The following is a 15,714-nucleotide window of genomic DNA, read 5'->3' as shown; positions in this document are numbered from 1 at the left end:
CTGTCCACTGGTTCACTCCCCAAGTGGCTGCAATGACCAGAACTGAGCAGATCCAAAGGACAGGAGCCAGGAGCTTCTTCTAGGTCTCTCATGTGGGTGCAGGGTCCCAAGGCTTTAGGCCATCCTCAACCACTTTGCCAGGTCACAAGCAGGGAGCTGGATGGGAAGTTGAGCAGCCAGGAAATGAACTGGTACCCATACGGGATTCTAGTGCTTGAAAGGGGAGAATTAGGAAGTGAGGGCCTACCCCTAAGTGTTCCAGTGTGTTTCCAACATTTTCTTCCAAAAGTTTGAAGGTTTCTGGATGTAGGTTTAAATCTTTTATCCATTTGGATTTGATCTTCGTATATGGTGAGAGATGTGGGTCTATCTTTTTGTTTCTGCAGGCTATCAACCAGTTGTCCCAACAGCATTTATTGAACAGACCTTCCCATTTGCCTGGGTTGTCGTTTGTCTTTTTGTCAAAGATTATTTGGCTGTATTTCTGTGGGTTCCCATCTGGTGTTTCTATTCTGCTCCATTGATCTTCTTCTCTATTTTTTTGCCAGTACCAGGCTGTTTTGATAACCACTGCCCTATAGTATGTCCAGAGGTCTGGGACTGTGATTCCCCCTGCTAACTTCCTGTTCTTGAGAATGGTTCTAGCTATTCGTGGTTTTTTGTGTTTCCAGATGAACCTTTGAATCATTGTTTCCAGATCTGTGAAGAATGTTTTGGGCAATTTGATTGGGATTGAGTTGAATGTATATATTGCTTTTGGCAGTATAGACATTTTAATGATATTGATTTTACCTATCCAGGAGATTGGGATGTTACTCCATCTTTCTAGATCTTGTTCAAATAAAAGACTCCAAATGCAGTAGAAATCAAGACCAAAATAAACAATTGGGACCTCATCAAACTAAGAAGCTTCTGTACAGCTAGAGAAACAATCAACAAAGTAAAAAGGCAACCCACAGAATGGGAGAAGATCTTCGCACACGACTTAGGTGATAGAGGGCTGATCTCCAGAATATACAAAGAGCTACAAAACAACCAAAATGTCAAAACAAACAAGCCACTCAAGAAATGGGCACGGGAAATGGGCAAACACTTCACAAAGGAACAAACCCAAATGGCAAATAAACATATGAAAAAATGCTCAAGTTCCCTGACAATAAGGGAAATCCAAATTAAAACATCAATGAGGTACCACCTAACGCCAGTAAGACTGGACCACATGAATAAAAGCACCAACAACACTTGTTGGCGAGGTTGCGGGGAAAAGGGAACCCTACTCCACTGCTGGTGGGGCTGCAGATTGGTACAGCCTCTATGTAAATCAGTATGGAGAACATTCAAACAACTCAAAATCAACATACCGCATGATCCAGCAATAGCACTCCTAGGAATATATCCAGAACACTTGTTTCATGAGAAACCAACATGCACTCCTATGTTCATAGCAGCACAATCAGTAATTGCAAAAACATGGAAGCAGCCAAAATGCCCATCAACAGAGGATTGGACAAGAAAGCTATGGTTCATCTACTCCATGGAATACTACTCAGCTATTAAAAAAAACAAAATGCAGTTCTTTGTGGCCAAATGGGCCAAACTGGAAACCATAATGCTAAGGGAAATGAGCCAATCCCAAAAGGTTAAATACCACATGTTTGCCTTAATTTAAGATGATATGATGTTATGTATAACAAGTTAAGTTATGAATGTTATATGTTGTGTATAAACCAAAATTGAAATGTCAATGAGGTGGTCACAGAAGGTGGATAAGAAATCGCATTTACTTTTACCATATTGGTTACTCATTACTATGTCAATTAATTCCATGGTGATGTAAATTTTTGCTGATGGTATGTTGGAGCTTTTAATTGATCGGGATGATAGTCTGCTGGCTCTGTCTTCAGATCAGAGAGTGTATACCTAAGAAGCCGTTGAACTTGACTGGACAATAAGATGCTGGACTCTATGTTTGGTATATGCTTGCAATGGGGGAATCTCAACTGAACTTGAACTGTGGTTATGCAACAAGGTGGAGGAATCCACCATGGTGGGAGGGTTTGGGGAGGGGTGGGGAGAATCCCAGTACCTATGAAACTGTGTCACATAATACAATGTAATTAATGAATTTAAAATAAAATTCAAAAAAAAAAAAAGAAAGGGGAGAATTAGCCAATTGAGCTACCAATGAAGCAATACAATAGGAGCAGAGGGAGACAAAGATCTTGGGGGCTATCTAAGTATTTGGCTTCATATGGAATAATACATTCTGGATAAAACTTTACTTTATTGCTTAAAAACTAAATCATTTTTCAGTTGTGAATGTAGCATATCATTCTCCATCACTTCCTTTCAACATTTTCCCTATTTTTTTTAAGTTAGGTACATTTCTATGAGTGGTAATACTAGGGATTCAGGCTTTATTTTTGTTTGTTTTATCTGATAATATGCATTGAAATTTTATTTTTATTTTATTTCATTTTATTTCATTTTTAAGACAGGGAATAAGAGGCCCCATTGTTTGGCTCAGGCCCTAGATGTGCATACCAACCAAAGCTGGGCTAGGCTGAAGTTGGGAAACAGGAGCGCAATCCAGTTCTGTCACAGGGACAGCAGAAATTATCACTACTGTCTCCCAGGGTTTGCATTAGCAGGAAGCTGGAGTCAGGAACCAGAGGTGAGTTTATAACCCAATCATTACAACATGAGCCATCATCATCTTAACCAGTACCCCAAACACTTGTCACTCCAATGGTATTATTTCTAGTATGTGTATATTTGTTTCTACCATCTGCCACTGTTTTGTTTGTCTTGGTGAACTATATTTGTTTACCTTGATCAGTGTTCAGTGATTTCACAATATCAAGGATTTCTACGATTTATTTAATGATTTATTTAGTTTTACTTGAAAGGCAGATTTTACAGAGAAAGAGAGACAGACAGAAAGTCTTCCATCCTCTGGTACACTCCCTCATTGGCCAAAACAAGCAGAAATGAGATGCTCCAACAATGGGAGCCAGGAGCCAGGAGCTTCCTCTAGGTCTTCCATACAAGTGCAGGGTCCCAAGGACTTGGGCCGTCCTCCACTGCTTTCCCAGGGCAAAAACAGAGAGCTGTTGCTTATGTGGAGCAGCTGGGATATGAATTGGAGTCCATACTGGATGTAGTCACCACAGGACAGAGGATTAGCCTGCTGCAATACCATGCCAGCCCCAAGGTTTTCTATGATGAGCCTACATAACTTGAGATTTGGTTTATGAATAGAAAACTCAGTGTCTACTGTCAAGTCTAAGAGTGTTTCAGCCATTATCTCCACTGAATATTAACAACTCAAAAAGTCATATGTTTTGGGCCCAACGCTATGGCTCAGTGACTAAATTTTTGCTTTGCATGTGGCAGGATCATATAAGAACTGGTTAGTATCCCGGCTGCTCCCCTTCCTATCCAGCTCTCTGCTTGTGGCCTAGGAATGCAGTAGAAGATGGCCCAAGGCTTTGGGACCCTTCATCCACATGGAAGACCTGGAAGAAGCTCTTGGCTCCTGACTCCTGGTTCCTGGCTTCAGATCAGCTTAGCACTGGCTATTGCAGACACCTGGGGAGTGGACCAGCAGATGGAAAATCTTTCTCTCTGTCTTTTCTTCTCTGGTAAATCTAACTTACCAGTAAAAGTAAATCTATCTTTTTTAAACAGTCATATGCTTTGTAGAATTTTAACCTATTTCATTAACATATCCATTAACTCAAATATAAGTATATAAATATGATATTATATATATTTAAGCCCTGCTGGATGGCTCCACAAACAAAGGTAGTAAAAAAAAAAAAAGGTGGGGGCGGGGTGCTGCTATGCCATCATTCAGGCAATGCTCAGATAATACACCATCAACATTCACAAGAACATCCATGGTGCAGGCAAGAAGCAGGCCCCTTAGACACTCAAAGAAACCCAGAAGTTTGCTGTGAAGGAGATGGGAACTCCAGATGTGACATTGATACCAAACTTGGCAAAGCTGACTAAGCTAAGAGAATAAAAAACATGTCATGCCACATCCACTCAATATTGTCCAGAAAACATAAAGAGTAACCAAACAAGACTCATATTTAATTAGCTATGTCCTTGTCACCACTCCCAAAAACCTATAGAAAGTAAAAAACAAATTGGTGATTAAAATCAGAAAATACAGCATCCAATATATACTAAGCATATTTGTGTATGTGCATCTTCCATCTGTGTAGCTATTACAGATGAGGATATATATAGATGTACCATGGCACCCAGTATGTGTGAGGTAATACGGTAAATGCCAAGACAGGCTAATTTCACATACCATTCTTTAAACAGTTAGTCTGCATGCCTGTTTTTTATTCAGCATCATAGCCCATTCTGATCTTCAGAAGGTACAGTTCACTTTTAGACCAAGAACCACAAGGAAATCATGAGTTGAAATAGCCTACTTAAAACCAGTACCCACCATATTATAATTTGTTGGTAATATTCTCTTTTTTTAAATGGAGATTTTTCTTCATTGAGAAACATAAGACTTGGGTACATCAAATAAATTCAGTTTCCAGGGTAGGGGAAAAAAAAAATCAAAACCCACAATAGAAAAAAAAAAGTTCACATTATCTGGGTCAAAGCAGAACCCAGAGAATAGTCATATAATCGAAAAATTCTAGGTGCTTCATTAATTGACCTTTTGATACAAAATGACCTACTAAATTTGTTTATTTATTTATTTATTTTTTGTTACAAAGTCAGATATACTGAGAGGAGGAGAGATAGAGAGGAAGTGGAGCTGCCGGGATTAGAACCAGCAGCCATATGGGATCAAGGCGAGGACCTTAGCCACTAGGCCATGCTGCCAAGCCCTGACCTACTAAATTTGTAATTTGTGGTTCTTGGTGTTGAGGTCCATAGGACAAGCTACGAAGTCTTCAAACCTTGAGCTGAACTCCACAAGGGGTTATTTGGCTTTTTGAATTGGTTTCTCCACGTCTAAGAGGTAGCAGCAGCGACAGCGCCCACCTTCTGGGCAGCTTCTTTCTTGGCATGATGAGCCTGCAGAACTGCCATAGCTTCATCCACCTTGGAGCGGAGGGACTCAGGGGACTCCAGCATGTGCAGCAGCTCTGAGTTGTCAATCTCCAGCAGCATCCACGTGATCTTCCCGGCCAGGTTTGCGTGCATCGTTTGGATGAGGGGGAACAATCGTTCTCCCAGCATCTGCTTCTGTTCTGGGGCGGGGGGAGGTGCTGCGGCCAGCATGGAGGCGGTCAGAGGCTCCTGCCCCTGCACGTGGACAGCGGGCTGGGGGGCCTGCACAGGCTGTATGCCAGGGTGAGGGCTGCAGACAGCGGACACGTATTTGTATCGCGCGACCGCTCTAGGGGCAGGGGCAGCAACAGCAGCGCGAGGTGCTAGGTTTTGCACAGCTGCTGGAACACCTCCAGACTGGCAGGTGTCAGTCAACCCTTGCTGGATGGCACCAGCCCCACCAAAGTCCATAGCCAAGCGGTCCGGGCACTCAGACCCAGTTGGAGCCAGATGGTGAAGAGTTGGACGAGGCCCATCCTGGCGTATAGCACTTGGCATTACTTGGAAGCCTTAGGGTCTCCCACCTTGCTGCCAGCGTGGATTAGGCTTCATCTGTGCTAGCTGGTTAGGGGTGTAATAAGGAGGTCTTCCCTGAGCCTGTGGAACCGCTGGCACAAAATAACCACCAGCTGCAGGCTGGAACTGATTTAAGATGGCATTGGCGGGGAGTGTTCTCATTCCAGCCACACACTGCATGTACTGATTGGTCAGATGGGCCTTTCTCTCTTCCTTTCTCTGGGCCAGGGCAACGTAAGTGGCTTGGAGCCCACGATGCGTCCATTCATCTCAGCGACTGCTTTGGTAGCCTCTTCCGGAGATGAGAAGCTAACAAAGCCAAACCCTTTGCTTCTTCCATCCTCTAGCATCACCTTAGTAAAACCAAGAGAAGAGCTGCCAACTTCAGCTCCACAATCTTCAGCATCTTCTTCCTCCAAGATGAGAAATGTCGCAGAGTTGTAGGGACAGGTTCCAAGATGAATGGAAAACAACCTGACTGGATTTACTCTGCTCACACTATGGCACCGTGCGTCCCCACACCAGCACAGAACAACAGGAAATGGGAAAGATTCAGGTGCTTTGTTGGTAATACCCTTACAGAGTGTTTATTATTGTCTCACTTCTTATGTAACTGAAATGTTTTATTTCAAAAGTTGAAGAGGTTCCAGGTTCCCGGCTTCGGATCGGCATGCACCGAACCAATGGCTCACTTGGGGAGTGAATCATGGGACGGAAGATCTTCCTCTCTGTCTCTCCTCTCTGTATATCTGACTTTGTAATAAAATAAATAAATCTTAAAAAAAAAAAAGGTGAAAGAACACGATACTGACAGACATGTGATAAAGTTGGCAGAATTAATTAACCTATGTCCGAGTAGAAGCTCAAATATTTCACAGGAAGCTGGAGATTTTCTGTTCTGGGGGCATAGTTATATCCACATATATAAAGTCAAAATTTAGGTGCAACAAGCAGGCAAAACCACCGCTGGCAATATTGGCATCCCGTCTGGGCACTGGGTTAGGTCTCAGCTGTTGCACTTCTAATCCGGGGTCCTACCATTGGCCCGAGAAGAGCAGCAGATGATGATCCAAGTACTGTTATTCCAGTCTCCTATGTGGAAGACCAGACAGAGCCACAGTTTCGGCCAATGAGTTCTTCTGGGCAGCGAGCCAGTTTCTCTTTCTCTGTGTCTCTCCTTCAGCTCTGTAACTCTTTCAAATAAATAAATAAATCATTTTAAAAAGAAAAAAAACTGAAGGTATGGTTAAGATGAGTTATAATGCAAAATATCTTTGTTTAAAAGCAAAAACAATGCAAAGCACGTCAACAGCTAAAAACAAAAAGTTAACATCTTGGCAACTTCACTTGCTAAATTAACTTCTTAAAATTAATTAATATTAGCAAAATAAATCTTTTTTTAAAAATAGCTATATCCCTGGACAGATTTTCATTTTTAAAAAATGCCTAAATATAGTTAGAATTGATCTGTATAAAAAAAAATGTTGGATGCTATAATTCTGGTTTTAAAAAAAAAGATTTATGGGCCCGGCGGCGTGGCCTAGCAGGTAAAATCCTCGCCTTGAATGCGCCGGGATCCCATATGGGTGCCGGTTCTAATCCTGGCAGCTCCACTTCCCATCCAGCTCCCTGCTTGTGGCCTGGGAAAGCAGTCGAGGACAGTCCAAAGCTTTGGGACACTGCACCTGTGTAGGAGACTCGGAGGAGGCTCCTGGTTCCCGGCATCGGATCAGCGCAGCATCGGCCATTGCGCTCACTTTGGGAGTGAATCATCGGATGGAGGATCTTCCTCTCTGTCTCTCCTCCTGTCTGTATATCCAGCTTTCCAATAAAAAAATTAAAAATCTTAAAAAAAAAGATTTATTATGTCCCTTGCTGTACAGAAGCTTCTTAGTTTGATTAGGTCCCATTTGTTTATTCTGGTCTTGATTTCTATTGCTTTTGGTGTCCTTCTTAGGAAGTAGGGACCTACCCTTAGATCTTGCAGAGTATTTCCAACATTTTCTTCCAAAAGTTTGAAGGTTTCTGGATGTAGGTTTAGATCTGTTATCCATTTAGATTTGATCTTCGTATATGGTGAGAGATGTGGGTCTATCTTTTTGTTTCTACAGGCTATTAACCAGTTGTCCCAACAGTATTTATTGAACAGACCTTCCCATTTGCCTGGATTGTCATTTGTCTTTTTGTCAAAGATTATTTGGCTGTATCTGTGTGGGTTCCCTTCTGGTGTTTCTATTCTGCTCCATTGATCTTCCTCTCTATCTTTGTGCCAGTACCAGGCTGTTTTGATAAACACTGCCCTATAGTATGTCCAGAGGTCCGGAACTGTGATTACCCCTGCTAACTTTCTGTTCTTCAGGATGGTTCTAGCTATCCGTGGTTTTTTGTGTTTCCAGATGAACCTTTGGATCATTGTTTCCAGTTCCATGAAGAATGTTTTGGGCAATTTGATTGGGATTGCGTTGAATGTATATATTGCTTTTGGCAGTATAGACATTTTAATATTGATTTTACCTATCCAGGAGCATGGGATGTTACTCCATCTTTTGAGGTCTTGTTCAACAAAGCAAAAAACCAACCCACAGAATGGGAGAAGATCTTCGCGCACGACTTAGGTGATAGAGGGCTAATCTCCAGAATATACGAAGAGCTACAAAACAACCAAAATGTCAAAACAAACAAGCCACTCAAGAAATGGGCATGGGAAATGGGCAGACACTTCACAAAGGAACAAACCCAAATGGCAAATAAACATATGAAAAAATGCTCAAGTTCCCTGACAATAAGGGAAATCCAAATTAAAACATCAATGAGGTACCACCTAACGCCAGTAAGACTGGACCACATGAATAAAAGCACCAACAACACTTGCTGGCGAGGTTGCGGGGAAAAGGGAACCCTACTCCACTGCTGGTGGGGCTGCAGATTGGTACAGCCTCTATGGAAATCAGTATGGAGAACATTCAAACAACTCAAAATCAACATACCGCATGATCCAGCAATAGCACTCCTAGGAATATATCCAGAACACTTGTTTCATGAGAAACCAACATGCACTCCTATGCTCATAGCAGCACAATCAGTAATTGCAAAAACATGGAAGCAGCCAAAATGCCCATCAGCAGAGGATTGGACAAGAAAGCTATGGTTCATCTACTCCATGGAATACTACTCAGCTATTAAAAAAAACAAAATGCAGTTCTTTGTGGCCAAATGGGCCAAACTGGAAACCATAATGCTAAGGGAAATGAGCCAATCCCAAAAGGTTAAATACCACATGTTTGCCTTAATTTAAGATGATATGATGTTATGTATAACATGTTATGTTATGTATGTTATATGTTGTGTATAAACCAAAATTGAAATGTCAATGAGGTGGTCACAGAAGGTGGTTAAGAACTCGCATTTACTTTTAACATATTGGTTACTCATTACTATGTCAATTAATTCCATAACGATGTAAATTTTGCTGATGGTATGTTGGAGCTTTTAATTGATCGGGATGATACTCTGCTGGCTCTGTCTTCAGACCAGAGAGGGTATACCTAAGAAGCCGTTGAACTTGACTGGACAATAAGATGCTGGACTCTATGTTTGGTATATGCTTGCAATGGGGGAATCTCAACTGAACTTGAACTGTGGTTATGCAACAAGGTGGAGGAATCCACCATGGTGGGAGGGTTTGAGGAGGGTGGGGAGAACCCAAGTACCTATGAAACTGTGTTACATAATACGATGTAATTAATGAATTAAAAATAAAGAAAACAAAAACAAAAAACAAAAAAAAAAGAAGTTTGACATTAATCTTAACCTATATATTAAGACTTCATTTACACAATTGCAACTCGATGAAATTTAGACATGAATCAGTCGCTGACCATGTGGTCACCATGTTTATATAAACTACATTACTAATTTCTAAAATAAGCTTTAAAGCTAACTGAAGATCATAGACATGATAATGATTAGAAAAACAAATGAATTAAGACAAAAAATAGCCGCTTTTTGGTTGAGCATTCAACAAGAATATTATTGCTTCAGTAAAAGTCTATAATTCAGACCTGGAAGACAGACATCATTCAGGTAAAATATCTTACTGTTTCCTTTCCTCCCACAGGGTCAGCAGAAAAATATAAAGAAGAGTCACTAGCGAGTTAGCAGTGCCCCTTGTTCCTGGCATTTCTTTAACAATGTCCTTGCTAGAATTAATTTTGCTCTTTTCCTCTGGCTCTCAGGTTATTTTGCTCTTCTTTCCTTCAAGTGGAATTCAACCCTTTAACATATAACAGTAACAATTACATACATAAAATCAAATAGCAGTCATTTCCACGGTTTACACCACCAACCACAAGAAGAAAGGAAAATGACAGTGACATTTAAAGGCAATCTCAACAAGTGCTATGCAGGAAAGAACAGGAGTTGCCAGTTCCAGCAGTGGTTCCCACCAACCTCTGTACCAGATGTGCTGTGCTGAATCAAAAGCAGTGAGGGTGAGGCCCAGAAATCTGCAGAAATATGGGTTGCCCAGGTCATTGGAGGGCACACTTAGTCTTGAGAACTACTTGTATCTGCATCACAACTAATTCTCAATTTTTATTTTTAACTGCTTCATTAAATATACACGTTTATGGAATATCATGTAATGCTTTAGTACTTGCAAATAACATGTAATGCTTAAGTTATGAGAAAGATATCTAACTCCTCAAAAACTGTATTATGTTTAAGGCATTCATAGTCCCTTTTTTTAGATGAGAGGAGGAGAGACAGAGAGGAAGATCTTCCATCCGCTGATTCACTCCCAAAATGTCTGCAATGGACAGCCAGAGCTCAATCTGAAGCCAGCAGCCAGGAGCCCTTGGGTTTCCCATGCGGGTGCAGGATCCCAAGGCCCCAGGCCAACCTTGACTGCTTTCACAGACCACAAGCAAAGAGCTAGATGGGAAGCAGGACCACCGGGATTAGAACTTGCGCCCATATGGGATCCTGGCAAATGTAAAGTGAGGACTTCAGCAGCTAGGCTACCATGATGAGCCCCTCACAGATATTTTTAAGAAAAAAAAAAAACAGAATAATGTCTTTATAATTACTGTACTGTGCAAAAGAAAATCAGAACACCATGCTCCTATCTAACTATAACTCAGTAATTTTAAAAGCAGTGCAAGTCAAGCAATATCACCAACTGTCTAGTGTAAAGTAACCTATGTCAGTATGGCTTTGTCTTCACATATAATGAAGATGAAGATGACATGTTTTTCATTTAAAATAAACTCAGAAAATAATTTTCTCTTTAATTTTAAACTCTGAAAGCAGAGCTGACGTATTCAGAGTAAAAAAAAAAAAAAAAAAAAAAAGGTCATTCAAAGATTGGTGGTTAAGTCTTCACATGCTAGCCCCCATTCCACCATTTCCAAAACAGCTTCCTGTTAGTGCATGTATTGGAAAGTAGCAGGTATTGGCTCAAGTGCTAGTGACCCTGCCATTCATTTGCCAGGCCTAGATAGAGTTGCTAGCTCCCAACATTTGCCTGGTCCAGCCTCAGCTGTTCCAGGTGTTTGGGGAATGAACACTTACATGCCAGATCTCTCCAGAAACAAACAAATTAGATATAGACACATATCGAGATACATACAGATTAAATAGATTATACAGATATACATATAGACATAGATGATATCAATATAGACATATATTCAGAGAGAGATATATAGCAAATAAATTTTTATCTGAAAGATTAAATTAAGAGGTTAAGATATTGAAAGAGTCCTGTAGATTAAACCTCTTCTGAATAACACTTAGACTGACCAGCAAAGTACTTAGTTCATGTGACTACTAAGTAAAAATTCAGATGTACTGCAAATGTGAAAATATATCAGATTTTCTACAAAAAAGAAATGAAAATCATCTCAGTAATCATTCTTATATTTATATTGATTATACATTGAGGAGATCATGTTTTTGTAATGTTGAGTTAAAGAAAAAAATTATGAAGACTACCTTCCCTTGAGCTAGCATTGTGGCACAGCACAGTAAGACACAACTTGGGGTGCCAGCGTCCCATCATCCCAGAGTTCGATTTCATGTACCATTGTCAAATCCAGCCTCTTGCTAATGCCTGGAAAGGCAGCAGGTCACGGCTCAAGTGCTTGGATCTCCATCACCTATGTGGGAGACTAGAATGGAGTTCTAGGCTCTGGACATCAACCCAACCTAGAACTGAGTGATGTGGCTATTTGTGCAATGAACCAGTGGACAAAAGATCTTTTGCACACCTAGGTGCTAGAATCCTCACCTTGCATGCAGCAAGATCCCATTTGGGTGCAGGTTCATATCCTGGCTGCTCTACTTCCTATCCAGCTCCCTGCTTGTGGCCCAGGAATGCAGTAGAGAATGGTCCAAAGCCTTGGAACACTGCACCCAAGTGGGAGATCCAGAACAATTTCCTGGCTCCTGGACTCAGACTGTCTCAGCTCTGACTGTTGCAGCCACTTGGAGAGTGAACTAGTAGGTGGAAGACCCTTCTCTCCATCTTGCCTTCTCTCTGTAATTCTGCCTTTCTAAGAAAAAAAAAAAGTAAGTCTTAAGAAAACTCTGTGTCCCTCTCTGTGTAATTTTTGCTCTCTCTTTCTATCAAATAAACAAGTAAACAGTTTTTAATGACTTCCCCTTGTTTCTATTTATCTACAATGTGGCTATGAGAACACACACATATACATAGGGTTAAAGTTAAAGTACAATTCCATGACACAGTGCCGCTCTAGAGTTAGAAACCAGCGTTTGGTAAAAATTATATTTCAATCAAAAGCAAAAATTGTCATGTCATACAAACTGTCCAGCTATATGCAGAATGAAGAGTACATCAATCCTTTATTTTCCATATTATTAAATATTTGGTGTTCTAATTTCCATTCTCCTTATGAGACCCTGGCTTTTTGTTTCATAACTTTTTAGCAGCATCAACTTAATTTTCTGTTGTTGAGACATTCTAGCCAGCTCATTGCTTTGATGTTCCCAGTTATCAGAGTGTCTTAAGAATCAAGCCCTGAGCGTAAAGACATACTCATGTGGTATTTACACATGCGTAGTGGGGGTCAATTTGGAAGGACCTGTACAGGCATGGGACAAAGGCCTAGAAATAGGAAATAATAGTCTTTTTCTGGGGAACTGAGAAAAAACATAATCCAGTTGGCTCAGGACACAGTTGTTGGGGGAGGTTGCAGAAGGTCAAAGAGAGAGAGCACAAATATCACACACCTTACAAGGCACAATAAGAGCCTGGGTCTATTTCCCATACAATGGGAAAACAATTCAATGGTTTTAAAAAGATGATGTGTTTTTCTTGATGTGGGAAGGTCATCTTTGAAGGGAGATACACGGAAACAGAAAGAGCAACTCACAAATTATAGGAGTTGTCCCTGTGAGCAGCAAATGTGACTTAAATGTTGGAATGCAAGTGAGGTTAAATGGAAAACTGCTGCATCTGGAGGCAATACTAGAAGATCTCTAATTCAGCAACAAGTTATAGATTGTATAAGGAAAGGAAAGGGTAAAACGTAAGGAAGACTCCTGGGTTCTGATTTAAACAAACAAAAAAAGAGCTTTTTCTAGAACCTATTTCTAGGGACAGGTGTTGCAGTGCATAGGGTTAACCCACTGCTTCGGACACCTGCATCCCATTATTGGAGTGCCTGAGATCAACTCTTACCTCTCCTTCAGATGCAGCTTCCTGCAAATGTGCATAGGAATACCAGGATATGGCTCAAGTGAGTTCCTACCAACCACATGGAAAACTTGGATGGAAGAGATCCTAGCTCCTAGCTCCCAGAGTCAGCCTGGACCGGTCCTGGCTGTTGTGAGCATTTAGGGATATAGCATCAGTTGGGAGATCAGTTTCTTCCACCTTCTTTCCAGAATAAGTACCTTTTCCCAAACATCCTTGATTCACAGTTATCTTTACTGTTAGTGAAATTTCAGTATTTGAGAAGTTTGAATCATGGAGCTTTTATTACAATCCTAGTTGTTTGGATTCCATCTTAGAAACTCTGCAACAATTTGTTTAATGCATAACTTCAAACACAGAAATTGTCCTTTGTACCTGACAGGCTGTGTGTGTTTGTTTATCTTTCTCAATCAAAACAGTGGAGATGGAGTCCTGGAGAAGCAGTCTACCATCTTGGCATTTTTACCATAGCCCAAATGATACTTGGCTGTATCTCTGCTTCTCATCAATTCATACTGAGAATATTTCTCCAGAATGCAAAAAAAAATCTGCCCTGCTTTAGACTTCAGCTTACTGAACTCGTCACTGACAGTCCCAAGAATACAGACATACTCGCCAAATTTCCCTCTACCGCTACTTACATAGAACACCACACCCTTCATTAAAAGGCCAAGATGGAAAAATGGCAGTTTGCACTAAAAGGAGTGAGCAGAAGAAATCTTTTGTTAAAAATAACAGACTTATCTCTAGGTTGTTTATTCATGGAAGAAGCACCGTATGTGCTTCTATAGAATCACTATAAGAATTGTGCCATTTGTCCTGGCCAAAAGGATTGGGCAAAGTGGGGTTATATTAAACCAATGATGAGGGAAGTATGGATGAAACAGACGTTAAAAGAGAAAGACTTTCTGTCGAGTTACATAAATGGTTTGAGATTCGAATGTTTGCACAGAGTTGATTTAATTTATATTCTAAAACAAATACATGCATGAACCATAAGGAAGACTTTCTAACATTTAAGGTTGCAATAAGACTAAATCACTTTACAGTTACCTGGTTGTTAGGGACTGAATTGTATGCCTCTCCCCCTAGTGCCTAAATAAAGTTCTAACCCCTAGTACTCAGAATATGACTGGATTGTACAGGACCTTTAAAAAGGCAATTGAGGTAAAATGAGGTAATATGGGCAGCCCTGCTCCTATAGAACTGGTGTTCCTATAAAAGAAGACTAGGATAAAGCCAACATACAGACCAAGCAGTTACCATGTGAGAATACAGGGAGAAACAAGCCACCTGCGAACCAAGGACAGAGGTCTCAGGAGAAATCCAACCTGCTACCACTTTGATCTTGGACTTCCAGCTGCAAAACTGTGAGAAAATGCTTTTCTGTTGTTTAAACCACCTGGTCTAAGGAATTAGGTTACAACAGCCCTATAGTACAATAGACCTACCTAAGGAAATATCTTTTCTTCATGTGTGGAAAAACAGATTTTGAGATAAGCGACTTGTATTTTACCTGTGTCTGGTATAAACTACACACAACTCCCACCCTCTCAAAAGAAAGAGACATTCATATTTTATAGAAATGTATTTATACAACTCTAAATTGATTTTTATCTTTTTTTGATTTCTTTAAATTCTCAGTTTCTTCTTTTGAAAATTGTTTCCATTTGTCTTACTATCTCTTTTCTATAATTACCATACATTTTCTTAAATTAACAAATTGTTCCAAGAGTAGTACTTAACTGGAGGAAAGACACTCCTGATAGATCATGGAAAATAAAGCAAATTGTTAATAATGCTTGGCTCTATAGTTAAATTAAACCTAGAGTTAGTATATCAGTTTTTTGAATCTGATTACAAATGTTTATTTAGCTAATATATTAATATACTGGTATAATTTTTAAAGATTTACTTGTTTTTATTTGAAAGGTAGATCAGATGTACAGAGAGAAGGAGAGACAAAGAGAAAGATCTTCCATCCACTGGTTCACTCTGCAAGTGACCGCAACACTAAGCTAAGCCAATATGAAGCCAGAAACCAAGAGTTTTGTCCATGTCTCCCAAGCAGGTGCAGGGTCCTAATGCTTTGAACCATCCTCTATTCCTTTCCCAAACCATTAGCAGGGAGATGGATTTAAAAAGGAGCAACAGGACACGAAATGGGACCCTGGAGCTTACAAGGTGAGGATGTAGGCATTAAGTCATCATGCCAGGCGCTGGTATTTATCAATTAGCTTTACTTTTGTATAAATATTTGTAGACACTTATGCAACATACATATATGATATCCATTATATATGTATATTAAAATATTATCTATTTACATGTATTAGCATTTAGTAATAATTAATTTGTATTTCACAGTTATCAAAACAATTTGGATA

At 40.2% G+C, this 15,714-nt stretch overlaps 2 protein-coding genes and 1 non-coding gene across 6 annotated transcripts in view; all 3 read right to left on the bottom strand.

Annotated features, from left to right (window-relative positions):
• The window catches only part of HNF4G (hepatocyte nuclear factor 4 gamma), a 125,133-nt gene that overhangs the window by 94,256 nt on the left and 15,163 nt on the right, over nucleotides 1–15,714 (bottom strand). The gene's annotated exons all lie outside the window — the stretch shown is intronic.
• LOC101534722 (uncharacterized) overlaps nucleotides 4,521–15,714 on the bottom strand; it is a 29,917-nt gene continuing 18,723 nt past the window's right edge. The window contains 3 exon segments of the mRNA XM_058668408.1: nucleotides 4,521–4,711; nucleotides 4,874–5,849; nucleotides 5,852–6,185. Of these exon segments, the coding sequence (XP_058524391.1) occupies nucleotides 4,996–5,849; nucleotides 5,852–6,185 (1,188 nt within the window). The 3' untranslated portion in view covers nucleotides 4,521–4,711; nucleotides 4,874–4,995.
• On the bottom strand, nucleotides 6,036–6,170 carry LOC118757561 (small nucleolar RNA SNORA55). Its single transcript, XR_004995266.2, has one exon. It is a non-coding gene; the product is annotated as a small nucleolar RNA SNORA55 (small nucleolar RNA).

The sequence above is a fragment of the Ochotona princeps genome, chromosome 9, assembly GCF_030435755.1.
Source record: "Ochotona princeps isolate mOchPri1 chromosome 9, mOchPri1.hap1, whole genome shotgun sequence".
Taxonomy (NCBI): domain Eukaryota; kingdom Metazoa; phylum Chordata; class Mammalia; order Lagomorpha; family Ochotonidae; genus Ochotona; species Ochotona princeps.
The sequence above is the reverse complement of the archived record's forward strand: the minus strand, read 5'-3'. Positions and strand labels throughout refer to the sequence as shown.